Here is a 24,607-nt window from a genome sequence, read left to right as displayed (position 1 = left end):
CCACAGGGAATACTGCTACATCTGTCAAAAAATAATTCAACTCACAGATACTCATTGAGAAGATGAATTCTCAGAAGCTGTAATGCTGAGGGAGACCTAAAATAGCAGGAAAGCAGACAGTAAATTAGACAGGCCCATAATTTGAGATGATGGGAGGGGAAAAAAAAACCAGAAACAAGAAAACAATGGGATAGTAGAGTTCATAAACAGAAACTGTAACAAAAGCCTCTGTTACTGGTAGTGTTGTGGAAACTCTTTGAAATACTGCATTCAATGCTGACTATCTTCGCATCAAAAAGACATCAGTAAACATAAATGAATTATTTTTTAAAAAGCAGAAGTGATGAGGATTGATTTAGAGACCCTGTCACGTGAGTTGAAAGAACTAAATACAGCTGTGCACGGTGTGTAGGACACAATGCTGCAAAAAAAATAAACACAGTTGTGGGAGAACAGCTATTTTGGTTTACAGAAGTGAGAGCATTTTTATTGTGAGGAGGGAGAAACTAGGATGAAACAAGGCAAGAAGATTAGGATGGGTACTGTCACAATGGCTTGGCTGTAAGATCCACTGCCTGGTGGAGCAGTTGCTGTGGGAGACTTCTTGCGGTATTTTAAATAAGCACAACACAGTGTTTATCCCTTGGCCTACCAAGCACAGTGGGCTAGTTGATCTTTTACAGAGGAATTTTCCATCTTTAATTTCTGTGTTTCTAGAGCCTCCTCCTCTGTAGAGCGCTGTTTGTCACGCCAGTGACAAACCTCGAGGAGAAGACAAACAACAAAACAGCCCACGGGCAGAGACCTAAAGGGAGAAAATAACTAAAGTATGTTTGTGTTTGATGCTTTACAGTCACACCACAAATCAGAGCCAGGCAAAGGCAGTGGCAACCAGTATTCCTTACACTAAACCCTGCTAGACACCGTAATATAAATTTCCAAAGGTCACAAACAAGCATAACAAACCGTTCTTTCCAGCCTCCTACTTTGAGTCTTCCCATCACACTCCTGACTTCGTTTGTCTCTCCAGCATCTCCATCTGCTCCAACTCCCTCTTGGCCTCTCATCCCTGAGGTCAGTAAATTGAATCTTTAAGTTCATTACTTGGAATCTTACACATCCACCTAAACCCTCTCCAATCTGGTTTCTATACCTCCCACACCAGAGTGGTGTGTCCCATTTTCTAAGTACCATGATTCAGAGCAGTCCCCGTCTTCTCAGACGTGTCAGCAATCTTTGAAACACATGGCAGTCCTTTTGCCTTTCATTTTCCATCTTACAGTTTCCTTTTCCTCCTTAATTGCTTCATCAGTGTATCATCCTTTGGCTTCCTCTGGGAAGGCTTTTTTCTTTTGGTCACTTCTATTCTTCTTCATCTTGACTTCAGGTAATTTCACACACACAGACCAATTAAGTTACTGGTGCATGGTTGCCTTTTCTGCTTCAGTCCCTTTTCTTCCTTTTTGAACTTACTATACTAACTATAAATACATACACACATATTTATTTGGGCATTGTTTTTAAGTCAGACTATTATTTCTCTAAGTTCTCATTTTCAGGCAATGTCTAAATTTTCCAGATATTTTCTAGATGTCCTCTTTCAAATAATGTCCTTTCTTACCCACAGAGTAATATATCTTAGCCTGACCTTAGTCACTTCATATCAAGATAACTGTGATATCTTTTCCTCCAGCCTTCAAAAATATAATCTTCACTCATATTTATGCAGAGCGGTGCTACAAATGTCACCTCTCACTTTGAAAGCAATACCTTTTCCTTCCCTCTCTACTTATCACCACAGTTCCACTCCTGTCTTCATGTTACTTCAGTTTCTTACATCTTAGTTGCACCAAAGTCAGCAGTGATTGCCACTGAAAAAAGCAATCTCACACTGGCTTTGGCTGTTGGCTCTGGCCAGCACTGCCCTCCCTTGTGCCATCCATGTCTCTGGGGCTGCACAGCAAACTGGGCCAGGAAGATGAGCTGGGTTACAAAGATGACACTGCCTTCACTGCTCACAGGGAGCTTGACCTCGCTTTGTGCTGTTGGTGGCATCTCAAAAAGACAATTGGACCCAGTGCTGTGTGAGGTCCACCACAACACCAGCCTAAAAGGCCAGGAGAACCTCGCTGTGTTCTCTGAGTGTAAGGACAGGCCTGAAATTGAGCGGCAAGGTTCTCTGCCATGTGTGCTGTCCTGCTGTGAGCAAGCTCCATGGCCATTTAGGATCTGTAGGCTGTGCCAGTAAAGAGCTCACCATAGGGGGCAATTTGGGTCATTTTGGCAAGCTGGCCAAGGGCTCAGTTAGCAGCAGCAGAGAGGTTTGGTATTTCATATATCAGCTGTCTGCTGGCACCAGCTTTGGGTTATATTGTCTTTGAAAGCTGGCATCGTTCTTAAGGTGAAAGGAGTGAACACTGGTGAATGGATACCAAATCATACTGTTCTAATTACAGGAGGTTTCTAAGGTGGCTTCCTATACTCATTCTTGACTTGGTGTGATTCATCTCTTGGTTTTCAGTCAGTCTTTTTCTCACTTTCTACACCTCATTTGCAGACCATTCTGGGCTCTGCAGAACAGAAGCACTCCAACACAGTGAAAGTCACTACTGGGGGTAGACTTCTCTTAGTGAGAACAAAACAGGCTTTCCTCCTTAAAACTCCTAAATGCCTTTGGAACCGTCACTTTGATGTAGCTCTCAGAGCCAGCTGAAAACAAATTTGTGTGCACACAGCAGAAGGACATGCTCACCTCCTGAGCTGACTGGCACAAGGATCAGTTTAGTCAGGAGCCATGAGGAAATCATGTGCTGTACCAAAAGGGATCAGAGTAGCTCTGCCTATATTTATATTCAGAGAGAATGTGGGAGAAACTTGAAGCCTCATCCATCCCACAGTTGGTGGGATGATGGGCAGACATGCCTTTTCCTCTAGGAGCAAGAGTCTTGTTGTTTTGTGGCTTATGTTGTTGATTTGGCACAGCTGCTGACAACTTTTCCTCACCTCCCTGAGATGACCCTGCCTTCCTTGATAAATGGAGGAATGGTAGAATGCAGCCAGGTGCCATGGACAGAATGTACATGTTTACAGCTTGGTGCTTTTTTACTCATCTACTCTTGACTTTCACTGTAATTGCCAGGTCATCTTTTCCAGACGTAGCAGTGCTAAGCACACTGGAAGATGCCTTTACTGGCTAAGGGATCTTATTTTGTCTGCCCAGGAATGGGGCTGTGCTGTGGGGAAGATGGCTGGAGTCTGTGTGGGGTGAGAAGAAAACCCTTGGCCATTCTGTGTTTAACTGCACAGAGAAAGGCCTGGCAGAATGAGTGAGTCACAACTCAGTAACTACCTGCCTCTTTCTTGACCAACTCCTGTCTCACAGAGGAGTGTCAGTGACCTCTGGCATAGAAGTGATGGCTATATTAAACTAGGGAGGATGAGAAGGCTTGGAGAATAAGCAGAGGCATTTGAAATGTGAACTGCATTTTAATATACAGAGCAAGATGCAAACACCTATAGTGTGCACAGCTTGTGGGAGGGACATGGATGGTAACATGAAGGACAGCTTCATAGGATTCCTCCATGTTATCAGATGCCTCTGATCCCAAATTATCTATTGTTATCACATAGAGCCTTTGTCCCAGAACACACAATAAACCAGGAGGAAGGATACAAGATGCCAAAAGCCCTGCATAAAGGAAGATGCAGACTGCATATCGACCTACTGCATAGGATGAGTCTTTGCAAGCCAGAAGGGCATGTGCACCTGTGGAATTCAGCTTGTGATTGTCAGAATAAATGCATTTAACTCAAGAATCCCATATGCACATGTTCATATGTCTTATGAGTAACACTTTATGGTGGCCACATGGCTGTGTGTACAGACACACTTCTCCAGTGAGCTAACACAGGTTTTTGAACACCAGGTGTGGAATCTGTGTCTAAGGCTCTGCATTTTTGTGGGGGGCAGTCATATCCCAACTGTGCCAATTTGAAGCTGAGTAAATCAGTTTGACATATCACCAGTTTTCAGAATTTTTCTCAGTCTCGCAGGTTTTTGATTTATTTTCAAAAACTCTCTATGGAGACTGCTCTTTATGTGGAATTTACCCTTCTGCCAGGCCAGACTGGAATTTCAGCCGTTTAAAGGAAATATGAAATTTTTGTGTGTGTATGTGGTGCCAACTCTCTAGAACAGACACAGGGACAACACTTGGGCTTTGCAACCAATAAAATTCAGCAAATAAACCAGCTTGCCTCTTCTCCTTCATTTCCTCTCTCCCTCCCCCCTTGCCTTCCCTTCCCCACTATTTTTGCACCTCGCTGAAACATACGAAATCAAAATGGTAAAAACATTCCAAGGAAACAGTCATTGACTCTGGATTATTATTCACTGGATTCATGCCCACCATGCCCTGGGCAGGCAGTCTGTGTCCCATCCTTCCCTTGCACCAGAAGGTGCCTCTGCTGGGTCACGGCTAAGGAGAGGCACAGCCCTGAGCTGTGGAGACGGGCAGCTCTGGTGACAGCGCAGTGAAGCAAGGCCTGGCTGGCACTGTGTCACCTCCTGGGCCAGGAGCTCTGCCCAGCAAGGTACAAATGCAGAGAGTGACAGGGACAGACTGTGGTGTTCTCCTGCAGCTAGGACATGTGCTTCATTAAGGGACTCTGCATTAGGCTGCACCCAGCACGGGGAGAGGTGATTTTCAGGACTAGGCAGGGGAATTTGGAAGTGAGCTGCAAAAGCAAGGGCACCTACATGTTGTCTGACAGATCCATTACCACCATGAATTATCAGCCTTTTTAAAAATTAGTAGTTCTACCACTAAGAGAGGCTTAGTCCAATTATACAATTGTTACAAGCAACTGGAAATAGGAAACGTGTCTGATTGCATAAATCTGGCTCAGGTAGGCTAGCAGGGATCCCAGCCAGCTTGCATTTGGTTACTAGGCAATGTAACATACTGAGGGCCAGAATGGGTCCCTTTAACTCAGATTTCTGTCTCTGACAGTAGCCAAACACAGATGCATTAGGTGGACCATAGGAACAGGAAAAGCATATGGAAAGATGACTTCTCTCAGTCATCTCCACCAATATTTTAACCTGTATTAGCTAAGTTGAAGCTAACACAAGGTTCTCCCTGCAGTTCAATCACTTTTCCTCTATAATTGCAGGTACCTTTGAATTTATTTTCACGTCTGTGTTTTCCAAAGTCTGTGCAGGACAGGTGTTTTGCTGGAGAAAACTCCATGGCATATGTTCCTGATAGGAGGCAGAGAGAACAGTGTTAACAGGAGTTAAGTTGCTGCCAAATGACTTTGCAGTTCAGCCACAGGCTGAACTGCAAAGTCAATGAAGTTAATTTCAACCAGCCTTTATGTGATTCTATACTGTCCCTTTCTCTACACACAGTGGTCACAAAACTAACCAAAAAAAGCTTTCCTCTCTTGTAAATACAGAAATCTAAGCAACAAAATTTCTGTCAGCTCCATAAGCCTTGCAAAAGACATTTTGCTGGCATACGTGTACTTTTCTCATCTGATGAAAGCTGCAGCGCGCAGCAGTGCTCAGGATATGCACAGGATACACACTGCCTGCACCTACCTTCTTGTAGGAGCCTGCCAGCAGGGACAAGAGGGCAGAAAGAACCAAGGTCAGCAGCTGACCCAGGAAGATTGGGATTCTCGCAGCTGCAATGCCTTATTACCACTACAATGAGCTTCCAGTGTTTACTGTACACACACAGACGTATGCAGGGACACGGGCTGTCTGAGTGAGTAAACAGAAAAGACCAGGGTCCAAGTCAGACTGAACAATAGACTGAGGAGAATGCAAGACTCCTCTTTAGCTGGACTTCCCTCCAGGAAACCCAACTCGTACTAAAATCCTCCTGTATCCTGTGCCCTAGCCTGGGGGCGTTGACTCAGTTCCAGCTAATCGTGTAAATCGTATTTGCAGAAGGAGGTGAACGCAGGCTGCTGGATGCTCCCAAGAAAGTATTCTGGAAGAAACATGCCTGCTCTAAGATGAGAGGAGAGTTGGCCTCAGCATTTTGAGAGAGGTTTGTCTATTCAAGTGCCCCCAAACACAACTGCTTCTCTAGTGAAGTAGTTGCCCATGCATCAGACCTTAAACATTAAAGGTCCTCTCCTGCCTCCTTATCTTGAGAAATGGGAATGGTTGTTCAAACACAGTGATTCTCGTGACTCCAGCAGAAGGAGATTTTTAGACTCTGAGGCTCCCATTTCAAGATGACTGGGGCTGGAATCGTGTAGTATTTGAGGCTTACTGTGGTTTTAAGCTGACGGAGACAAAGAGAGAATTGGGACAGGAAGTTTCTAACTGAGGATTAATATCCAAGCCCAAACCTGCATTGTAACAAAACTGTTTCTCAACCTTTTGTAATTAACAAGCCAAATAGTGTTTGAGGGGAAAAAAAAAAAAAAAAAAGAAAGTGGGAGTCTCTGGAGCATTCTACATACTAATAGTGTTTGTCAATTTACTCAATAAAGCACCTAATATCTAATTAATAAAATGTTATGATTTTTACAAAAATTAAATTACATGTTATAATCACAGGCATTTTGACTGGTGTTTTGAATGGAATATTGATATTGCTCTCTTCCAACAGTCAGAAATCAACAAGTATTCCATTGTCTGGACTCTTACATTTTATGGATCAACAGTGGTTCATAGTTCACAGAGATTAAATTGATTGATAATGGTTTGGCCTGGTAATAGTGATGTTGAAAACCAAGGTAGCTAGGATTTCTGTGTGCTTTTATGTTTTCTGTCAGTTCTTTAATATGCTGCATACACATATATGAAGCTGCTTCGGTCGCTGTACTTGCTTTTTTAAAAACACTGTAAAGTGGTTTTTTTATGGAATGAGTGACACATTTTCACCTCTTTTAGAAGAATTTGGAAGTAGACTATTCCTATTTTTACATTTCCTGTTCCAGGAAGGAAACAGGGGTTTAAAATTTTTGTTACTATAGACTTTTCTTTCCTAGTTGAATCAAATCTGAAGCGGTGGTGATACTGAAAGAGTTATGCTTCCTGTTTGCTTCTGCTTAAGAAAAAGTTCTAGTAAGAACTGCTGAAAATGCTGCTGTAACTAATTAACATCCAACTTTCTCCAAACACTGTTTAACATTTACTTATCAATTTAAGTCCTTACATTAAACAGTATCTCAAATGCCTTTCCATTCAGAAATGCTCAGGAAAATTCCAAATCCAACTTAGGTTGCAATATGCTGATTTTTACCTAGGACATGGAATTCTTTATGCAATTCCCCCTTTTACCCCTCCACTTCCTACAGTTACATTGTAATTTTGTGTGCTGATTCAGCTGGAACATTCCACTCTTGAATGGAGTCCATTTTCAGCAAAAATTTAAATATTTACCACTTGTATAAGTTGTGAAATATTAGAGAATATTATAGAATAAACTAGTAAACTTCCTTACCATTACCAGCGCATTTACAGAAATGACAAATAATTTTCAGAGATGTTACATAAGCACTAATTCACTAATGATCATAGCGTATGGAAGAGTAAGAATTTCACATGGTCAAATTCATTTATGGGGAAAATGAAATTAAAAATTTGGAGCCTAATTTTCACTAGGTGCTGTCATCTTATTGCAGGGGCTCCATACTGTTGTCTCCTTATCACAAAAGCTCCATACCTTCTTGGTGTTTCTTGTGGTCAGCTCCTCAGAGCACTGCCTCTTTCTTCTTCACAAAGCAACCACTGACCCCAGTTCCCTTCTCAACCAGGCACCCCACTCTTTTATAGCACTCTTCTTCTCATTGCTTACAGCTGTGCCCTGTTAAAGTTAGGCCTGGTCCTCATCTTTGCTAATTGGCCCAGTTGCAACTCCTTAGGGGTAAGATTACTTTCTACACTACCTTTATTTTCTTCTATTCTCTCCCCCTACAACTAGGTTCTCTCAACTACTATTAAAAATCAGATCAAGTTCCATCTGCATGGTAAGGTCAAGCAGACCAAGAACCTGTAGAATAGATGCTCTACACAAACAGTTGCTGCTGAAGATCTGACATGCACACTATTCCAGGTGTTGTTTTTTTCAATTCAAATCACCTTCATTTGGATCCCCCAGAGTGAATGCCAATGAGGTCTGAGCATGTTTGGTACACTTCTGGAGAACATTTTTCAGTTTAATTTCACTCAACAGAACCTAACCCCTCCACTCAAAATTCAGCCCCTGATGGAAAAAGAAGCACAGGCAATAAAGATGTTCAGAAGATTTGCATCAAAAATACAGTCCTGATCCAAACTGAAACACGAGTGGAGCCACATCACAAGCATTGCAGGCAGGACTGCTGCAATGGCTGTGCTCTGTCCCACACTTTTGTCCCTTCACTGCACACTAGAGCCACAGTGCAGAGAAAAGGCACAACAGGCTGACACATGGCTCTGTTTCCAGGCTGGTATACGAGCGCCTACTTTTAGACACATTTCCTGAGGTGTAAAGCATCTACACTTCTCTAAACTCTGACAGCTTGTATCTGAAGGTATGAGAATTCATTCTGCTTCGTTTCAAGTCATGCTGATTCAGATCAGTTGGTGACCCAGAGCTGCCTTACTACCAAAACCTTGTGTTTGTGTTGATTTAAACATTTTTTTTTACTGCTGGAATAAATTTTTCTTGAAAGTAGTGCTTCAGCTCCATGGTATTTGTGTCACTGCATAATGAAGTTGCATAACATCACTGTGCATTGGCAAGATGCTGCAACAGGAGGCTTCAGACAGCAGTGCTCCTGTGTAGCACTGGCACAAAGAGTTACAGGTGAGAGTGGAGAAACCTTTAAGGCCTCATTTACACCACTGTATTTACATTTTATATATTATATGCATTTCATAATCACAGGTTTGTATTGTATGTGGACACACTGAAATTATAAAGTGACCTACCAATGTCCAGCCTCTCTGTTGCAGGCACAGATTCTCTTCCTGAGCTGACACAAATCCTCAGCAAACATATTGTTTTCACAGGAAAACACTCGACAGTAAAACCCTGCCTACAGCTGTCTTTCCTGAGCTCTGGTTCCACAGGCAGGGCTCTTCTGATACAACCTGTCAGAGTGGGGATGCACAGCCTGGGTAAAATCAATCAAGCACCCCAGTGACAGGGCAGCATCCGTAGCTATTAGCCAGGGAATTACTTCCTAGGCTTGATGTTAGAGTTGTGATCATTTGGTTTACCCTTCAACTAAGGTAATTTTATAGACATGTCAAAAGATATTTTTAACAGAAAATATACTGGGGAGCCTGTTTTGAACAACAGCTATCAAAACAAAACAAATTCTAGGTTCAGCTATGTAATTTTTTTAAAGCTGTGGCACTCTTCAGTAGCCCTTTGATTCCGTCTCTGGTACGATGAGGCACCGTGCATCACACATCAGTTGATGCTGATCTGTTGCGCTGTACAATGCTGTCATTGTGGGGACAAGGAATAAGTTGGATTGTTTGCAGGATGTATTAGCCAGGAAGAAACAGAACAACAAGCACACCAATGCTTAGGTGCTCTTTTCAGCATAGTTAAACACTCAGCTAACTCATCAAACTACGTACCTTGGGATGGCAGGGCTAAACACAGCCTGTCCTAAGAGGCTGGAGGTTTTGCAAGCTCCATTCTGCAGTTTACTGAGAGGAAAAAAACATAAAACACCACAGCCATAAAATGTTCTGAATTAAGAAAAAACCCCTCATTAAATTCGTAACAGCCAACAGGACATGCACCATATAAACACCAGAACTTTCTGCTTTCAGAAGTAAGCACCCAATACACAGTTCCCACCTTTGACAAACCAGACCTGCCAAAGCTCACGCGCTGAGCGTGAGAGTCACACCACTGACAGCTCCCTCCTGCCTCACCACAGCTTGGTTTGCACCTCGTGTGCTCACAGTCACAGCTGCTGCTCTGCATCACAGAGCTACAGGGCACAGCACAGTGTGACTGCACGAGCTGCAGAACTGCAATTTTTTGTTTGTTTTCACCTCCAAACAGCACCTCTCTCTTGCTTCCCCCTCTGTGAGTTACGATGAATGCACACAAAATGGTTAAAGGTATTTTTTCTAGAGAAAGTATTAATTTTGTTACACATGCTGCATTTACTACGTAATAGATAGGCATTGGGGATGAAGTCTGTTTTGGTGTATTTTACATAATCTGCTTGAAGAGCTTCCCTTAAAAGAAAGTAATTAGTTTGTACTATTTTGCATACCATTCTTATCCTATTGGTAAAAGCCCAGCAGACTGGATTCAATTTACTTGTGGCATAATGTTTCACATAAACATAGGCTGAAGTCTTAATGTAATTAGATAATTTCTGCTGTTCTGACGTTGCCTCACACACCCTCGTTACTAACACTGAGATTTTGCAAAACTCCAGAGAAGAAAACATAAGCTGCCAAGTGGAAACTTCTTCGAGAGGCCGGCTCATGTCCTGAAATTATAGATGCACAAACACAGCTGCATTTGTGCTATTTCTAAAATGCCAGAGGCAAAGCATTTAATATACATTTATATAGCTATGAAACACCCCTCTGGGGATTTGCTACTTACACACATGGAAGTGAACAGAGGCAGCAGCAGATAAATAATGAAAAAGTCAATTACGTTTTAAAGAGCCTTTTAATTTTAATAGTCCATAGTGATGTTGATAATACTGGGAAGGACATTTTCAAAGAATTTCTCCTGACATTTACCCTTATGATGGCTTGGTAATTTAAGGATGTGGTTGTGAAGAGGTAGAGCTAAAGCTCTACCTCTCTAGAGAAAGAGAAATCATTTATATTCCAGTTTGTTCGTTTTTACAATTCTGCTCTTCTGTTTTGAGGCATGAATAGAGGTTTTTCTGAGTGTTTGTGTTATACCTCCTCTTTTCCGAGTTTTAAGCCATATAAAATAGAGAAAGAAACTGCTTTTTGTTGAAAACTACTGTTGAAACTGTTTTCTGTTGCAATTCTATGTGTGATCAAGGCATTGTTGAAATAACCTGTGGCTTTATGATTTTATTGCTATTTCTTAGCACCTTCATCTGGAGTTCTTTGAGCTAGCCAGCATACTAACACCGAATGAAAAGACAATCATAGCTAGTAAGGCAGAAATAAGCCCTCCAAAAGTGTCATTTCAAACCAATAAAAGGCAGCAATCGCAACAAAAGGGGCCTGAATGACTCCAGTATTTCCTTGATAATGGGATATGAATCCCTTTCCCTTACTGAGATGTAACTTAAACTAACGGTGGCTGTTCTCTCTCTGTGAGCTATTCCCATATGAAATGAATTAATGGGGTTCTTGTTGGGGTTTTGGGTCACAGCCACGACCTTACAGCTCTCCTTACCTCCCTCTCCCAGGCAGCCTGAGCTGCAGGAGCAGAGACAATGCGGTTTCTTGAAGTGCCTAGGTGCCCGGGGCTGCCTTGATCTGCCACTGGCTGTTCCACACACCTGGCCTCACCACAAATGTGAACTGAGCACACGCACAGCTGGGTGAAGCGGCTCGGGGCCGGCGCTTCCCTCCAGACGCGGGAGAAGGAGCCGTGTGCGAGCGGCTTCCTGCTGGGATGCCCCTGGCACCCAGTGGTCAAAGGCAGGCAGTGCAGAGGACAGCACTCAGCGGCATTTAGGCTGTGGAAGGGTGGAAGGGCAGCAAGACAACCTAGCAGACTGAGAATGGTTAGGCAGAGTTTATAGGTTGTGTCACAGCAACATTGCAGACTGCAATGTGCCGGCGTGTAGTGATACTTTGTAATGAGAACACAACATTAAACTGAAATGAGGTACAGCTGGCTTGTTGATACTTGGCATCTGTGCAGCTCCAGAGCTGGCCCTTGATGTTTCACTCTACAGGCTAAACTGCCACAAGTCACCAGGGTGGCCTGAGGCCCCACAGATGTGCAGGAACTGCTCTCCTGCCAGCAGTGGCTCCCAGTAACAGATGCCATCACCTACTTGCCATGGCAGTCAGCTCCTCTGCTGGAAGAGACAAGCCATGCTACTGAACCAGGCACATCTGAGGCTTGCTGGTTCACACGCCTTGTCTCACAGGACACATTGCTGGCACTGCTGCTGACCAGTTTACCAGTGAGCCCCAGCATGTGTGAGCTTTCCCTGCTGCCTTCCCCTCTGAATTTGCACAGTTGCTTGCACAGAGTGGTGGTCGCCTCCAGCAGCCTAAAGGGAGAGCTGGGAGCCCATGCTGGTGCTGGCCTCTGCCTCCTTGTTCAGCTTCAGCGTGATCACATCATGCTAAGGGACACTGACATTCAAAAGGAGAGTGGGGAGGAAAGGCTGGTTTACTTTTTTGCTTTCATAAGAGCTGTTAAATGTCTTGCTTTTGTCTGTGCTGGCTTGCTCCTCCTGTCTTGTCAGAAGTGACTGTTATGCCATTGGGGCTGCAAATACCTCATGGAAAATGTTTTGTTGCATGATTTAATTTGCTTACTAAAACCAGATGCAGTTGCATTGCTTCTTATACAGAATTTTTTCCCAGGAGTTTTGTGAGCATCAATGAATGGTTGTAAAATCTTGAATACAGACAATGGTAAAAGCTTGGTATGATGATTAGGCCAAATACATTTGTCTGGAAAACACTCAAAAAGCTTTTTTTTTGTCCCAATGATGCTTTGCAGTTAGAACACATTCATGATCTCATGAGCAGTCTCAGCTGCCCATCAAATTTTATAGGGATTGTCTTGCAGCAGAGGGCAAAGAAAATTACCTTAGATGAGCTGTTAATGTGCAATGTCCTCTTTACAAGTGTGAGGCTGCTCAATTTCCAGTTTTAATACAGATTTACAGCAGCGTGAGGCCACTCATTTTCCAGCTGCAATGCAGGCAACTGTCCACAGACTTACAGAGCACAGAGAGTATCTGCTGGCACGAGCCTTATGGATCACATCTGTCAGCAGTGGTCTTACCCTCCAATTTGCAGTCCCATTTGAAGAGTCTCAAGTATCAGCAATCCAAACTGAAAAGGAAGTTCAGCTGTTTCAGCTGAGAGGCCAGGGAGGAAGGAATACTGAATCATCTGAAAGGTGATTGAAAACTGACATGAAAGAGTACAAGCCCGAATGTTAACAACATGGTTTGGCTCCGTTTCTTAAAAATCCCTAACAATAAAAGCCTCTCAAGATGACAAGTCCTTAGTGAGTAGAGATGAGGCCAAATAGTGGGTCTTGATTCTACAGTACATGCACTTTGTTGGGCCACTGCAAGAGGCAACAGACTGGCAATGAAGAGGGTGCACAGCCATGCAGAGCCAGGCCAGCACTGCTAATCATGCCCACAGTGTACCCCAGTACTTCTGGCCTATTCTCTATCACACAGTTAATGGGTTTCACCAACAGAAATAAATGTAGGAAACTGGAAGATTAAAACAACCTGACTTGCCTAAGTCTGTTTAAACAAGGATTACCTGTCAAGTCCAGTGATCAGTTCAGAAACTTTCCCCAATAACACAGACCAATCAGTCTTTCTGAATTCCAGCAAAAAGTAACATGTGTCAAAATACTAATTACCGGTGACTGTTTGGAAATCCTGTTCTCTGAAACTCTGCACAGACTGGCTGGAACACAGAGCTTTCCTCTCTCACACAGTCTACATCCAGGCCCATGAACACACTTGATGTCATCTCTCTAATGCATTCCCTTGGAGCTAAATCCTGCATTTTTAATTTGAAAAGGACAGGCAACTTTCTTACTAAAATTGCACCCACCCAGCAGGGAGCAGTTACAGAGCAGAGCCTTGCCTTGCAGCTGGAAGCCCTTAAGGAAGAGACCACTCCTCTGCTATGCATGCTCCAGTGAATACAGGCTATGCTGTGGGGAAAAAATAATAGTTCTTCTCATCAAATCCTTAGTATCCCAAGGATTTCTCTCCCAGAGACCCTTAAATGGACAAAGTGAGCTAAAACTGTTGGCTCTTTCCCTGGAGTGTAAAAGATTACAGTTCTCCAGGTAAGAATTATAGGCAAGCTAAATTTAGTATTTCCCAGTTTTACTTCTCAAGGAGAAAAAAAAAAAATACCTACACTACTTTAGGGAGAATGATTTGCAGACACCCTAGGCTGGCTCATCCAAGAGAGAGTCACATCAGTCATTACTCCAGCTGTATCACCCAGGACTGGGTGCAGGCAAATTTGCCAGCCCAGAGGCAAAATTTAATTCTCAGACTCAATGACTGGACAGTTTGGTTCATGAGATCCAACCCAATTCCTGCAGACAGTGCTGTGACTCATCTGCAGGCTCAGAGCTCACAGCTGAGTCCCCTTGGGTGATACAGACATGAAATCATGGTAAAAAAGGGCTGTGAGAAAACACATCTGGAGGACATCCAATCCATCTCACTCCCCTAAGTGGGTTTCTTTTTTCAAACTCGGAGAGAAGTGCCTCTGGCACAGCAGATAATTGAACTGGTGTTTCTCAGACCTTCCTGACAATCACACTGATCACAGGGCCAGCCTTCCTTACAGGATGCAGTCTCCCACTTCATGCCTGATGATAATTTAATTTTTGAGGCCTTGACCTCGAAGAGGAAGGAAGGAGGGAAAGAAGAATGGAAGAAGGGAAGGAAGGAGGAGAGGAAGGAAGGGAAGGAAGAAGAAAAGATCAAACCAAATAAAGCATTTTACTAAGCACTTCTGTTGGCTTCAGCTATTTCAAGTTTGACATTAAACAATAGCATTTCAATTTTGATATTAAATCAAACCTGTCATTATTTCTTCATAATTATAAGGCTCCCAGAGTGAGGAAATGGCAGCAATAGGAGGTGGACTGGAGAACAAATTCAGTGTGATGTCAGCTGTGCTTACTGGCAGGCAGCATCTTTGTTCTGAGTATGTGACTCACAGGTAAATGTTCTCTTGCCACACACTCCTGTGAGAGCTGGCAGAGACAGTTATCTACTCTCCCCACCCTACACCCTCCCATCCTTTCCATCTCTCCACCTACTTGTCTGCCAAAGCTGCTCTGTACTATTAAGTCCTTAACCCAGGCGTGGTGGTTTGATCTTGGCTGGATACCCAGTGCCCACCAAAGCCACTCTATCGCCCCCTTCCTCAACTGGACAGGGGAGAAAAAATGTAACAAAAGGCTCATGAGTTAAGGATAGAGACAGATCACTCACCTTACCTTCATGGGCAGAACAGCCTTGACTCAGAGAAATTAACTGAATTTATCACTAGTCAAAATCAGAGCAGGATAATGAAAAAACAAATCCTAAAAGCACCTTCCCCCCCCCCCCCCCCCCTCCCTGCTGGACTTGATTCCAGCTAGACAAATTACTTTTGCAATAACTTTTGTTTTCTCTTCTTAGCCCTGCTATCCCAGAGGTGCTCCCACCATCACTGACAGGCTTGGCCTTGGCCAGTGGCAGGTCCATCTTGGAGCAAGTTAGTTCAGGCTCTATTGGAGACAGGGGAAGTTTCTAACAACTTGCCAAAAAAAACCCCATCTTTGTAGCTTCCCACTACCAGAACCTTGCCACAGAAACCCAATAAACTAGGCATGGATCAACCTGATTTTACTGAAGTCTTGTAAAGTTGTTACTTTAGAAAGGTTCCGAAAAAATATAAGTGTCCCTCTCCCCCAGTTAGATAGGGCATTTCAGAGGTGTCACTACTTAGAAAAATTCTGCTTATCTCTTGGAAAAAGTTAGCCCTATTGGTTTGGGAGCAAGACAAGCAGGCAGATTATAAGAGGTCAATGATGCAAGGACAAGTATATCTTGTGAACAATCCCTGTTTCCTTCAGGCATACTTCCTCAGGTTGTAACACAGTGTTGTTTTTTCACAGTGCCTCCATTCTGTTTATCCTTTCACAACCTCCATGCTTACTGCTGATGTTAATAAATGCCCACACTCACCACTGCAGGACATTATGTGTTATACAGAGAGTGCCATTACCTTCCTGGCACTCGTGACAAACTGACTTACCTTGATTCATCTAAAGACTGAAACAGGGTCAAGAGAATGTGATTCTGGTTTCCTAACTCTTAAACCCCAACCTTTAACCATGACCCCATGCTTTTCCCCCACTGGGATGCTATTGTTTAATCCACTAGCTGCAAACCTTTCATTTTGGAAATAAAAAATTAATATTTCACCATCTTTCCCTTCACTTTATGTTCTGTGCTAGTGTGTAGTATGGAATCTGTTCCTCTACAAGAGTAAACCCTGCTCCCTGCGAGCCTTGGGAAGCCCAGTGAAAAAAGTATTTGTATGTTTGCATTTCTTACTGTGCAAAATTCTGCTTACAAACCAACAGAGATGGAAACAAGGATGGGGAGGTGACAGAGGCAGTGATGGGGAAATACCATAGATTAGTGATGCCCTGGATCCAGGTGTGCTGGAAGCCACACATGGCAAAGAGAAGACGTTCTCTCTCAGAAAGAGGACTTATTTAAATCCCTTACAAAGTGAAAGACTCAGCTTGCAAAGATAATGGTCCGCATGGCTATCATAGCGCCATGATGAATCCTTCACCTCTCGTTCCCTCTGGCTGCAAGCAGCGCGTTTACAGCACAATTCCGAGGCAGAGCTTTGCACTCAAGAGTAGAAAACGCCCCGAGCGGAGCGGCAGGGGCAGTGCCACACACCGACAGCTTTCCTATCCCGGTCCGTGTGCCTGTCCGTGTCCCTGTCCCTGTTCGTGTGCCTGTCCCTGTCTCCTGCCCGTGCCGTGTCTCTGTCCGTGTCCGTGTCCGTGTCCCAGTCCCGTGTCCGTGTCCCTGTCTCCTGCCCGTGTCCGTGTCTCCTGTCCGGTCCGTGTCCCTGTCCCGTGTCCCGTGTCCGTGTCCCTGTCTCCTGCCCGTGTCCGTGTCTCCTGTCCGGTCCCTGTCCCTGTCCCAGTCCCGTGTCCCTGTCCCTGTCCCTGTCCCTGTCCCGTGTCCCTGTCCCTGTCCCTGTCCCAGTCCCGTGTCCGTGTCCCCGGCCCCGCCCCGGTGACGAGCGCGTGATGGCGGCGGGCGGAGCGCGGCCGCGCTGACGGCGCCAAGATGGCGGCGCTGCGGGACGGGGACTTCGCGGCGCTGCAGATCCTGCTGAAGGTGAGCGTGGCCGGGCCGCAGGGACCGGGGCCGCCGCTGCCGGGCCGCGGCTAAGCGCCCCCGCTTTGCTCCCCGCCAGGCGCCGTCGAAGGACGCTGTGCGGCAGCTGTGCCAGGAGTGCTTCTCCAGCCCGCCCGCCGCGCTCGGCCCGCTGGCGCAGCGCGCCTGCCCCGGGCTCGCCGTCAGCGCCGAGGAAGCGGAGCAGGTAGGGCCGGGCGGGGCAGCCGCGGGCCCCGGCGGGAGGGAACGAGCGGGACTGTGGCGGGGCCAGCGCGGGGCTGGCCCAGGCCCTCGGGAAGGTGCGGGAACAGCGACCCTCGCCCGCGGCAGAAGGGAACGGGCTGAGGCTGCGAAGCGGGGGCGCTGAGGAGCGCAGCCCCGTCCTGCTGCTGAGGCTGTCGGGCCGTACGTGGGTGCGCAGGGCTCGGGTGCTGAGGGTCTCCAGCATAAGCTGTGTCTCTGGCTAAGAGGGCCCGCCCTGTGCTGTGTGTAATGCTTCTCAGCGCAGCCCTTCTCTTGCCCCCTGCCAGCTGGTGTCTGCTCTGCACAACCTCACCAGGCACGTGGTGTACCGCGGCTTGACCGCGCCAGAAGACATCCTCCGTCTCTTCCCAGAAAACTTCCACCAAAATCTGAAAAACCTCTTGACTAAGATAATCTTGGAGAATGTGTAAGTGCTATCCACCTGCCATTTGCTTTCAGCTGTAGATTTAAAGCCTGTGTACGTCGTTTGATACGTGGATATTTGGCAACGTGGATATTTGTCTTGTTTCTATAAATGGCCAACGAAACACAGCCATGGGCACACAGAGTTTTGCCATGACTTCTGAAACAGACGTGGGCCACAGTCCTAATATGCCAAGCCCCTTTTATCTTAACAGCTGTGTGGTGAAAAAATGCTACTGTTGATGATAAAACTTAGAAGGCTGGATTTCAGCTCTAGAAGATGCAGGTGGTACCCAGATATCCATCCACTTGTCACCATGGCTCAGGTGCAGAGGCACTGGATGTGATAGAGCGTACACGAGGTGGTGGCGGGGGAGGGCACTTCTGCTTGCACATCTCAGTCCTTGGAGCCCATGGCTTTGATAAGACCAGGGAGGAAGGTGTGGGCTTTAAACGAGCTGCCCTTCCAGAAGAACCCATGGTTGGTCACCAGTTTGCCTGCCATTAGTCAGGGATAAGCCATGCTAAATGCTTACCTCTTTTTTTTTTTTTTCCTGAAAGCACTGTTGATACTGTTTTCTCCACTTTTTTTACAGCTCTTCTTGGAGAAATGAAGCACAAGCCAGTCAGAGTAAGTAGTAATTTCAGGAATGAGATTGTCTACTAGGAAAGCATGGATTATCTTAGTAGTGTATTTATGAAGTATCTGACATGCATTACATAGGGACCAAGGCAGTGGTCCAAGGCAGACATTCCAACAGATTGATCTGTGTTAACATAAAAAAGTGAATGGTTTCCTGCCCCTCTCAAGCCACCTGCAATCAATCTTTGCAAATTAACATATAAGGCTTAACAGATGTATTTTGTGCTGTTGCAAATGCTGCCAAGTGCTGGCCTTGACAGACTGTGAACTGGAATTTGTTCCAAAAGCAGGAGCAAGGCAGCCAGTTGTGCACTGCCCCCTGGAGCTCTGTGCAAGGAAGCAGCAGGGGCACGGAGAGAGAGCCTTTCCCCAGACAGAAAAAAATTCAATTAGACAATAAAGCACAGAGAGAAAGCAACTTGAGTGTCTGTAGTCAGTAGGAAGGCTGGCAATCAACCCCTGGGGAAGACACTAAGCATCTTATAACAGGCAGAATCCAGACAGGCTGCAATTGCCTACTGAGACAGCTCTTTCCTTAGCAGTCAAGTTAGACTGGTGTTTCTTTCCTTGGGTGGGCCCAAGAGGTCTCCAGCTCTGAGCTATTGATGTCAGTAATGCACCTATTAAATGGTTTCTGCTAGGCTGCATGCAATTAGGGTGATATTTGAAATACTTTTAAGGAATGTGAAGATTGCAGTTTGTCAGCATGTTTGCTGTACTGCAGGATGCTTTGGCTGGGGAACTTGAAATAACATGTTTTATACTGCTAGATTTTACAAGCTTTCCTGAGTGCTTTCTCACCAGTTTCAGAGCAATAAGCATGTAGGTGCCAGAGCAACTCACAATGAAACACTAGTTGAGTGCAGCAGGCAGCAAGGCAGGGCATAAAGATGGGGAGAAGGCATCTTACTGCTCTCCTTCTTCCAGCTGCTTTGGAAATTTCTCTCTGTTTCTTGCACTGAACTGTCATTGCATGTAATGATGGGAGAACCCTTTTTGCCCTTCCAGTGTCATGAGGAGGTCTTCAGAGACTGGCTTATTCCAGAGTAAAATGATGGGAAACCACATAGTAGGAACTAAACTTGTACACTTCCCAGGGCCAGCAGTGGAGAGGCCTGTGCATGGTGGTGGTCACAGGTTGCAGGGGTGGTATCACCCTGGTGTCCTGCTGAGCCTAACAGAGCCATTTTTAACCCCTCAGTCTCCCTGCCTCGGCTGGTGGACATGGACTGGAGGGTGGACATCAAGACATCTTCAGACAGCATTGTAAGAATGGCAGTCCCTACCTGCCTGCTGCAGCTAAAGGTAATGGCAGTGCCTGTGGAGGACCCAAATGACAAAGTCCAGCTGCAAGCTGACTGACTTGCCAGGGAAGGCCAGTTCAGACAGGCATCTGGTGCTTGCCTCGTGCCTGGTGGGCCATTAGACTTTCTCAGAGATGATACCTGAAATGCCACAGAGCATGGGAATGGTGTCTCTGATGAAAGCTCTCTTGCACAGAAGTTTTGTGTGCATGAGGATGTGAGAAGTCACCATGTTTGTTCCTAGTCACCATTGTTTTCTACAGAAAAAAGAAGATAAATCGTGAAGCCATCATCCTTTAATTCTAAGCACTCCATCAGCATGTTTGGCTGACTTCATTAGTTGGGAAATGACTTGAGATTACTATTAACTTCCTTCACCAGCTACATCTATCATTTGGGGAGTATACCTAACTTAACTGCTTGTGTACTGCTTGTGTTCTGCAGAGTTTTGGATCCCCCCCAACCAATAAAAATCAGATGAGTGGGATTCAGAGGAGGAATTAAAATCTAATTTCTGTATGTGGGGTGGGGTAATGTGGTATCTCTGTGGTATCTGCTGAGATGCTTTTGATACAGATGTGGCTTCCTGCCACAATATCTTCAAAATATCCCAATACTCATGGCAGTCGGTGCTCACTTGCACTCTGTCAATGGGAGTGCACTTCACTAGTGAGGCACACAGCTTAGAAAATGTGCCATGCTTCTTCAGGATGGAGCTGGATTCCAAATTCAGACCATTTTGTATAATCTATGCATTAAACACAACATTTTGTAGCGGCTCTGGAAGAACAACACATAAATTAATTTTTCAGACAACTAACATCTGCATTCCTATTTTAAGATTCAGGAAGATGCTGCCTTATGTGGAAATAATCCTGTTGTTTCTGCACTGACTGTGGAACTGAGCAAAGAAACCCTGGACACTATGTTAGAAGGTCTGGGAAGGATTCGGGACCAACTTTCTGCCGTTGCAAACAAATGAATGCTCAGGGCATGGATTCCAGCAGCAAGGAAGGGAAGTATTCTCTACCTACAGCTGTCAGAAGTTGCAGCCTAGTGTAACACGCTGTCTATTTCAGCAAACAAAACTAAAGAGGTTTTTTTCTTGAATTCATGAGATAGCTTTTGAAAAGCTAATACTCAAATACTCATTTGGTTGGATGCCAAGAAATGGCTTCCTATTATGTTGTTGAACAAAAGCTGTTCACCATTTCAGAAGAGGATTTCAGGGCTCAGAGCTTGGCTTAATCACAAGGGTCATAACTGGAAACAGCAAATAGCTGCAGCCAATGAAGCAAGTTCTATCTCTGTCCTGAAATGAGAATCTGAAAGGCTCAAGCTGGGTAATGGGCTGCCTTCCAACAAAGGGAGGGTGCTTCTCTCTGGGATCTGCATGTACTGAGGGGCCTGCTGGATGTAGCACTCTCTCCCTCTCAGTGAAGCGGAGCCATGCTGCAGATTGTTATTACAGGATGATGTGCTGAAATAGGGCAGTTATGCTACAACACATTCCCTTCTGATCAGCTTCACAGCACCATTTGCAAAATGACTGTTCTCATCATCTTTAGCAGAACTAATTTCCTCCTTCTGTTTGAAAAGTAAAAAGGAGTTCAGGTAATTCATGTTTGGGGTTTATTGGACTCTGGGCTTTGTCTTTGCTGCACAAAAACCAAACTGGGAGAATAAAGAATTGAAGGCTGTTTTCGGTGCTGTAGGAGACCCCTCTGTAGCAAATGTGCCTATACTTCTTCAAAGTGTTCTGTTGTTTGTGTAAATCTTCATTTAATTAAAGAATGAACTGCTAATTGATTCTGTGAATCCTTTTCAGTCTGGAAGAGATGTTGTCCTGGGTTACCTCAGCCTCTTTGTGATGGTGCCAAGTTTCTAGGCTGGTTTAATGGATGTTCCTGTTTGTTGCTGAAGAAGGATCTTTTGTTTCCTATTCAAATTGATTCATGTTTGAAACTTCCTTCTCTTCATTGTAATACAGTTTTAGGGAACCTTCTTCCATAGGCATCACCTCTGTACAATATTAGAGGATTACCCTGACCTAGAAGTTTGTAAGTATGTGTGCGTTGTGAGTGTGGAGGAGTTAAATGCAGAAAATCAACACAATTCAGATTCTTCTTTCTGATGAGCTTCTATAGAAGTCTATATCCTAATGTGTTTATGGCAAAATCCAATCTTTTCTGCAACACCAGGCTCTCCTTCAAGACAGAAACATTGTTTGTTGTGTTTGGAAACACAGAATCATTCAAGAAGTGTGCATAACTACAAGAACTTTGTTAATTAATTCTACACATTCCCCCAAAGTGCAGGCTAGAATATAAGTGTAAGTGAAGGCTGTGCCTTTAAAAGATAATGGAGCTCATTAAATGCAGCTCATGCATCAAGATCAGCTGAGTGGCACGTCCCTTGTTAATGTCTTGAGCAAAGATTATAATGCTTAGTATGGTATCAAGGCAAACTGGTACATTTCATGTATAATAGGGACATCTCAATGGAGGAGATGGATATTTAAGAGTATGTTCTGTAAGATTCAAGCTGTGAAAAACATCTCTAACAGTACTTCAGTTTGAGGAAATTTTGTTGCCTTTGCATCCTAGCCTTAAAAAAAACCCCAAAAACTAATAGTTTATGTAGTAGTGTCTTAGAAGGTAAGAATCACTGAGGAGGTAAATAATTCAGGATGAAGTACTGCAGTGTTAGAGGAGCTAAGTAAAAACACAGAGGAAATTCTTGAGGTAAATACTAAAGTTACAGTCAAAATGTAGGGTCCAATGCAATGAAGAACTGATAGATGTTCTCATGTGGAACAATTATACAACTATAGAAGAGTTGTAAAGAAAAGGAAGATTTAAAACTGAAAAGGCTTTTCTGGTGGCAGAGTGGAGGTAGCTAAAAGTTGGTTGTGGAGTCTAACAAAAAGGAGTGTGCCCACTGAACCAGAGACGTGCCAAAATTCTGGTGACTCCAAGGGGTAGATGTCAAGTCATTCTGCAAGAAGACACTAGTATTTTCTAGCCCAATATTTAGGATGCTGTGGGAGCTTGCCTTCAAATCTTTGCCTAAATTGTTAGGTATTTTATTGTGGACTCTTTATCTCCTTAGCCAGAAGAGCTGAGATTGCTTTGAAAAAGGTACATAAAACAAAGGAGGCCGAGTAGGACTGTCATTACCCAGACAGCAGGAGAACTTCACATTAAAGCCCTTTTTATGGAGACTGCTACACAGAAAGAGAATAAATTGCCTGCTACTGCCCGCAATCATATGTGATCTTTTTCATAAAGTTATTGCTCTCTTAAAATGAGTTAAATTTTCATCCTCCCTCCACATATTGCTGCTATTTGGTAGGGCTAGCCTAAGAGATGATGGATTCATTTCTGTTACCAGTTTGTTACTGTGCCAACACTGTCCTCTTTTGCTTACTTCTTTCTTGCCTTTCCGTTTTTCAGTCCTATTTAAGAAGCAGTAAAATCCCTGACCACTTTTGATGACTAAGCCCTGTAAGCTCTATATTCTGTGCCTTTGAGAATTGCAGTGGCCATTCTTCACTTAACAGTTTGCATCTCCCTTGAATGGGGTCATCACCACAAGTGTTTCTGGAGGATTGTCCGAGGACATTACTAAACAATGAACTGTCATAGTATGTGAATCACCTGAATAAAGTCCTGCCAGGAAACCACAAGCCTTCATTGTGAAGTGCAGCTTAAAACCTCCATCCAGTATTTGAGAAACAGAAAATTCACTTTCTACATGTACACTTGGTAATGATGCAAATTCTGTTACAGTAAGAAAAACAGTGATAAACTTATTTGTAAAACACAGTATGCAAGTTAAATTCAAATTGTAATTTCACAATCAGACATTGTGTTGAATCTGTGTCAAAGTGTTGAAAAAGCATTACAAACAATAAAGCCTACTTTGTATTATTCAAAACAACACAAACAATGCTAGCTTTTGTTGCAAGAAATTCTGCACTTTAGGGTGTTCAGACTAAAAATTGTGTAGGTGTGATTGAGAGCAAGAAAAGCTTAGAAAGAAAATGCCTTTAAGGTTCCTAGCTTCTACTTCAATTACTGATCTTTAAAGTCTGGTTTAAAACTGTAGAAGACTTTCTAAGACTCATGATGGTTTGGTAAAGATCTAATAATTACTCTATATTTAAGTTTTGAATTTAATACATGAAATTTATGTATTCAAGCTCTTCTGAAACTAGCATGTATACAAAGTTTTTGCTTTGTTTATAACTGAGGTTTTACTGTTTCACATCAAACAAGTTATTTTGTTACTAGTAATCTGGTTTAGAATTGTTTTGACCTAAGTTAAAAATGTTAGTTTCTATTTTTTTGCAATCTAATTTTCACTGGATATAATAAAGTTTCTTTAACAATATAGATGGGGCCACCTGCTCAGATCAAGATTGAAGAAGGCATTTTGGGATCAAGAGACAAATCTGGGATAGCCCTCTTGTTAAATGAACATCTCTCTTAAAAACCACAACAGTCCAGCTTAATCTCAGTTTTTGGTACAAGCAACAACATACCTAGTGGTGTAATTTTGTCAGCTGTTCTATAACTGTGGTTATTCTGAATTAAAATAACCCCTACAAAAGTAGCAGTTTAATACATTTACCACTCTTTTTTACATACCCTTAAAAGATTAATCTCACTAGGCTGTAGAGTGGCAGCACTTGAAGTTGAGGAATCCCACCTTCCCAGACCCTTTCCTAACATTTTGGCCCCTTCGTCAGAAACTTTAGTCCATGACACAGTAATTACACAAACTCATGTATTTTTCCCTCCATCTGCACAAATGTTGTGCAAGTAGCTGCTGATTTTTTGCTTTGTTTTTAATGTAAGATTAATAATGGTTGTGATGCTTGGGCCTGCCTTATTAACTGACTTCTCCAAGG

General features: G+C 43.9%; 1 protein-coding gene across 2 annotated transcripts; it reads left to right on the top strand.

Moving 5' to 3' along the window:
- The first annotated feature begins 17,008 nt into the window (after positions 1 to 17,008).
- COMMD9 (COMM domain containing 9) lies at positions 17,009 to 21,497 on the top strand. 2 transcript variants are annotated; one of them, XM_063158798.1, is made up of 6 exons: positions 17,009 to 17,079; positions 17,159 to 17,284; positions 17,610 to 17,749; positions 18,342 to 18,376; positions 19,590 to 19,693; positions 20,534 to 21,497. In XM_063158798.1, the coding sequence occupies exons 1-6, from the start codon at positions 17,029 to 17,031 to the stop codon at positions 20,672 to 20,674; spliced, it is 597 nt and encodes a 198-aa protein (XP_063014868.1). In that variant the 5' UTR covers positions 17,009 to 17,028; the 3' UTR covers positions 20,675 to 21,497. The 2 variants fall into 2 exon arrangements, with proteins under 2 accessions (XP_063014868.1, XP_063014869.1); XM_063158799.1 differs by lacking the exon at positions 17,159 to 17,284 and having other exon boundaries at positions 17,023 to 17,079.
- The last annotated feature ends 3,110 nt before the right edge of the window (positions 21,498 to 24,607 follow it).

Source organism: Melospiza melodia, chromosome 6, assembly GCF_035770615.1.
Source record: "Melospiza melodia melodia isolate bMelMel2 chromosome 6, bMelMel2.pri, whole genome shotgun sequence".
Lineage (NCBI taxonomy): Eukaryota > Metazoa > Chordata > Aves > Passeriformes > Passerellidae > Melospiza > Melospiza melodia.
The sequence above is the reverse complement of the archived record's forward strand: the minus strand, read 5'-3'. Positions and strand labels throughout refer to the sequence as shown.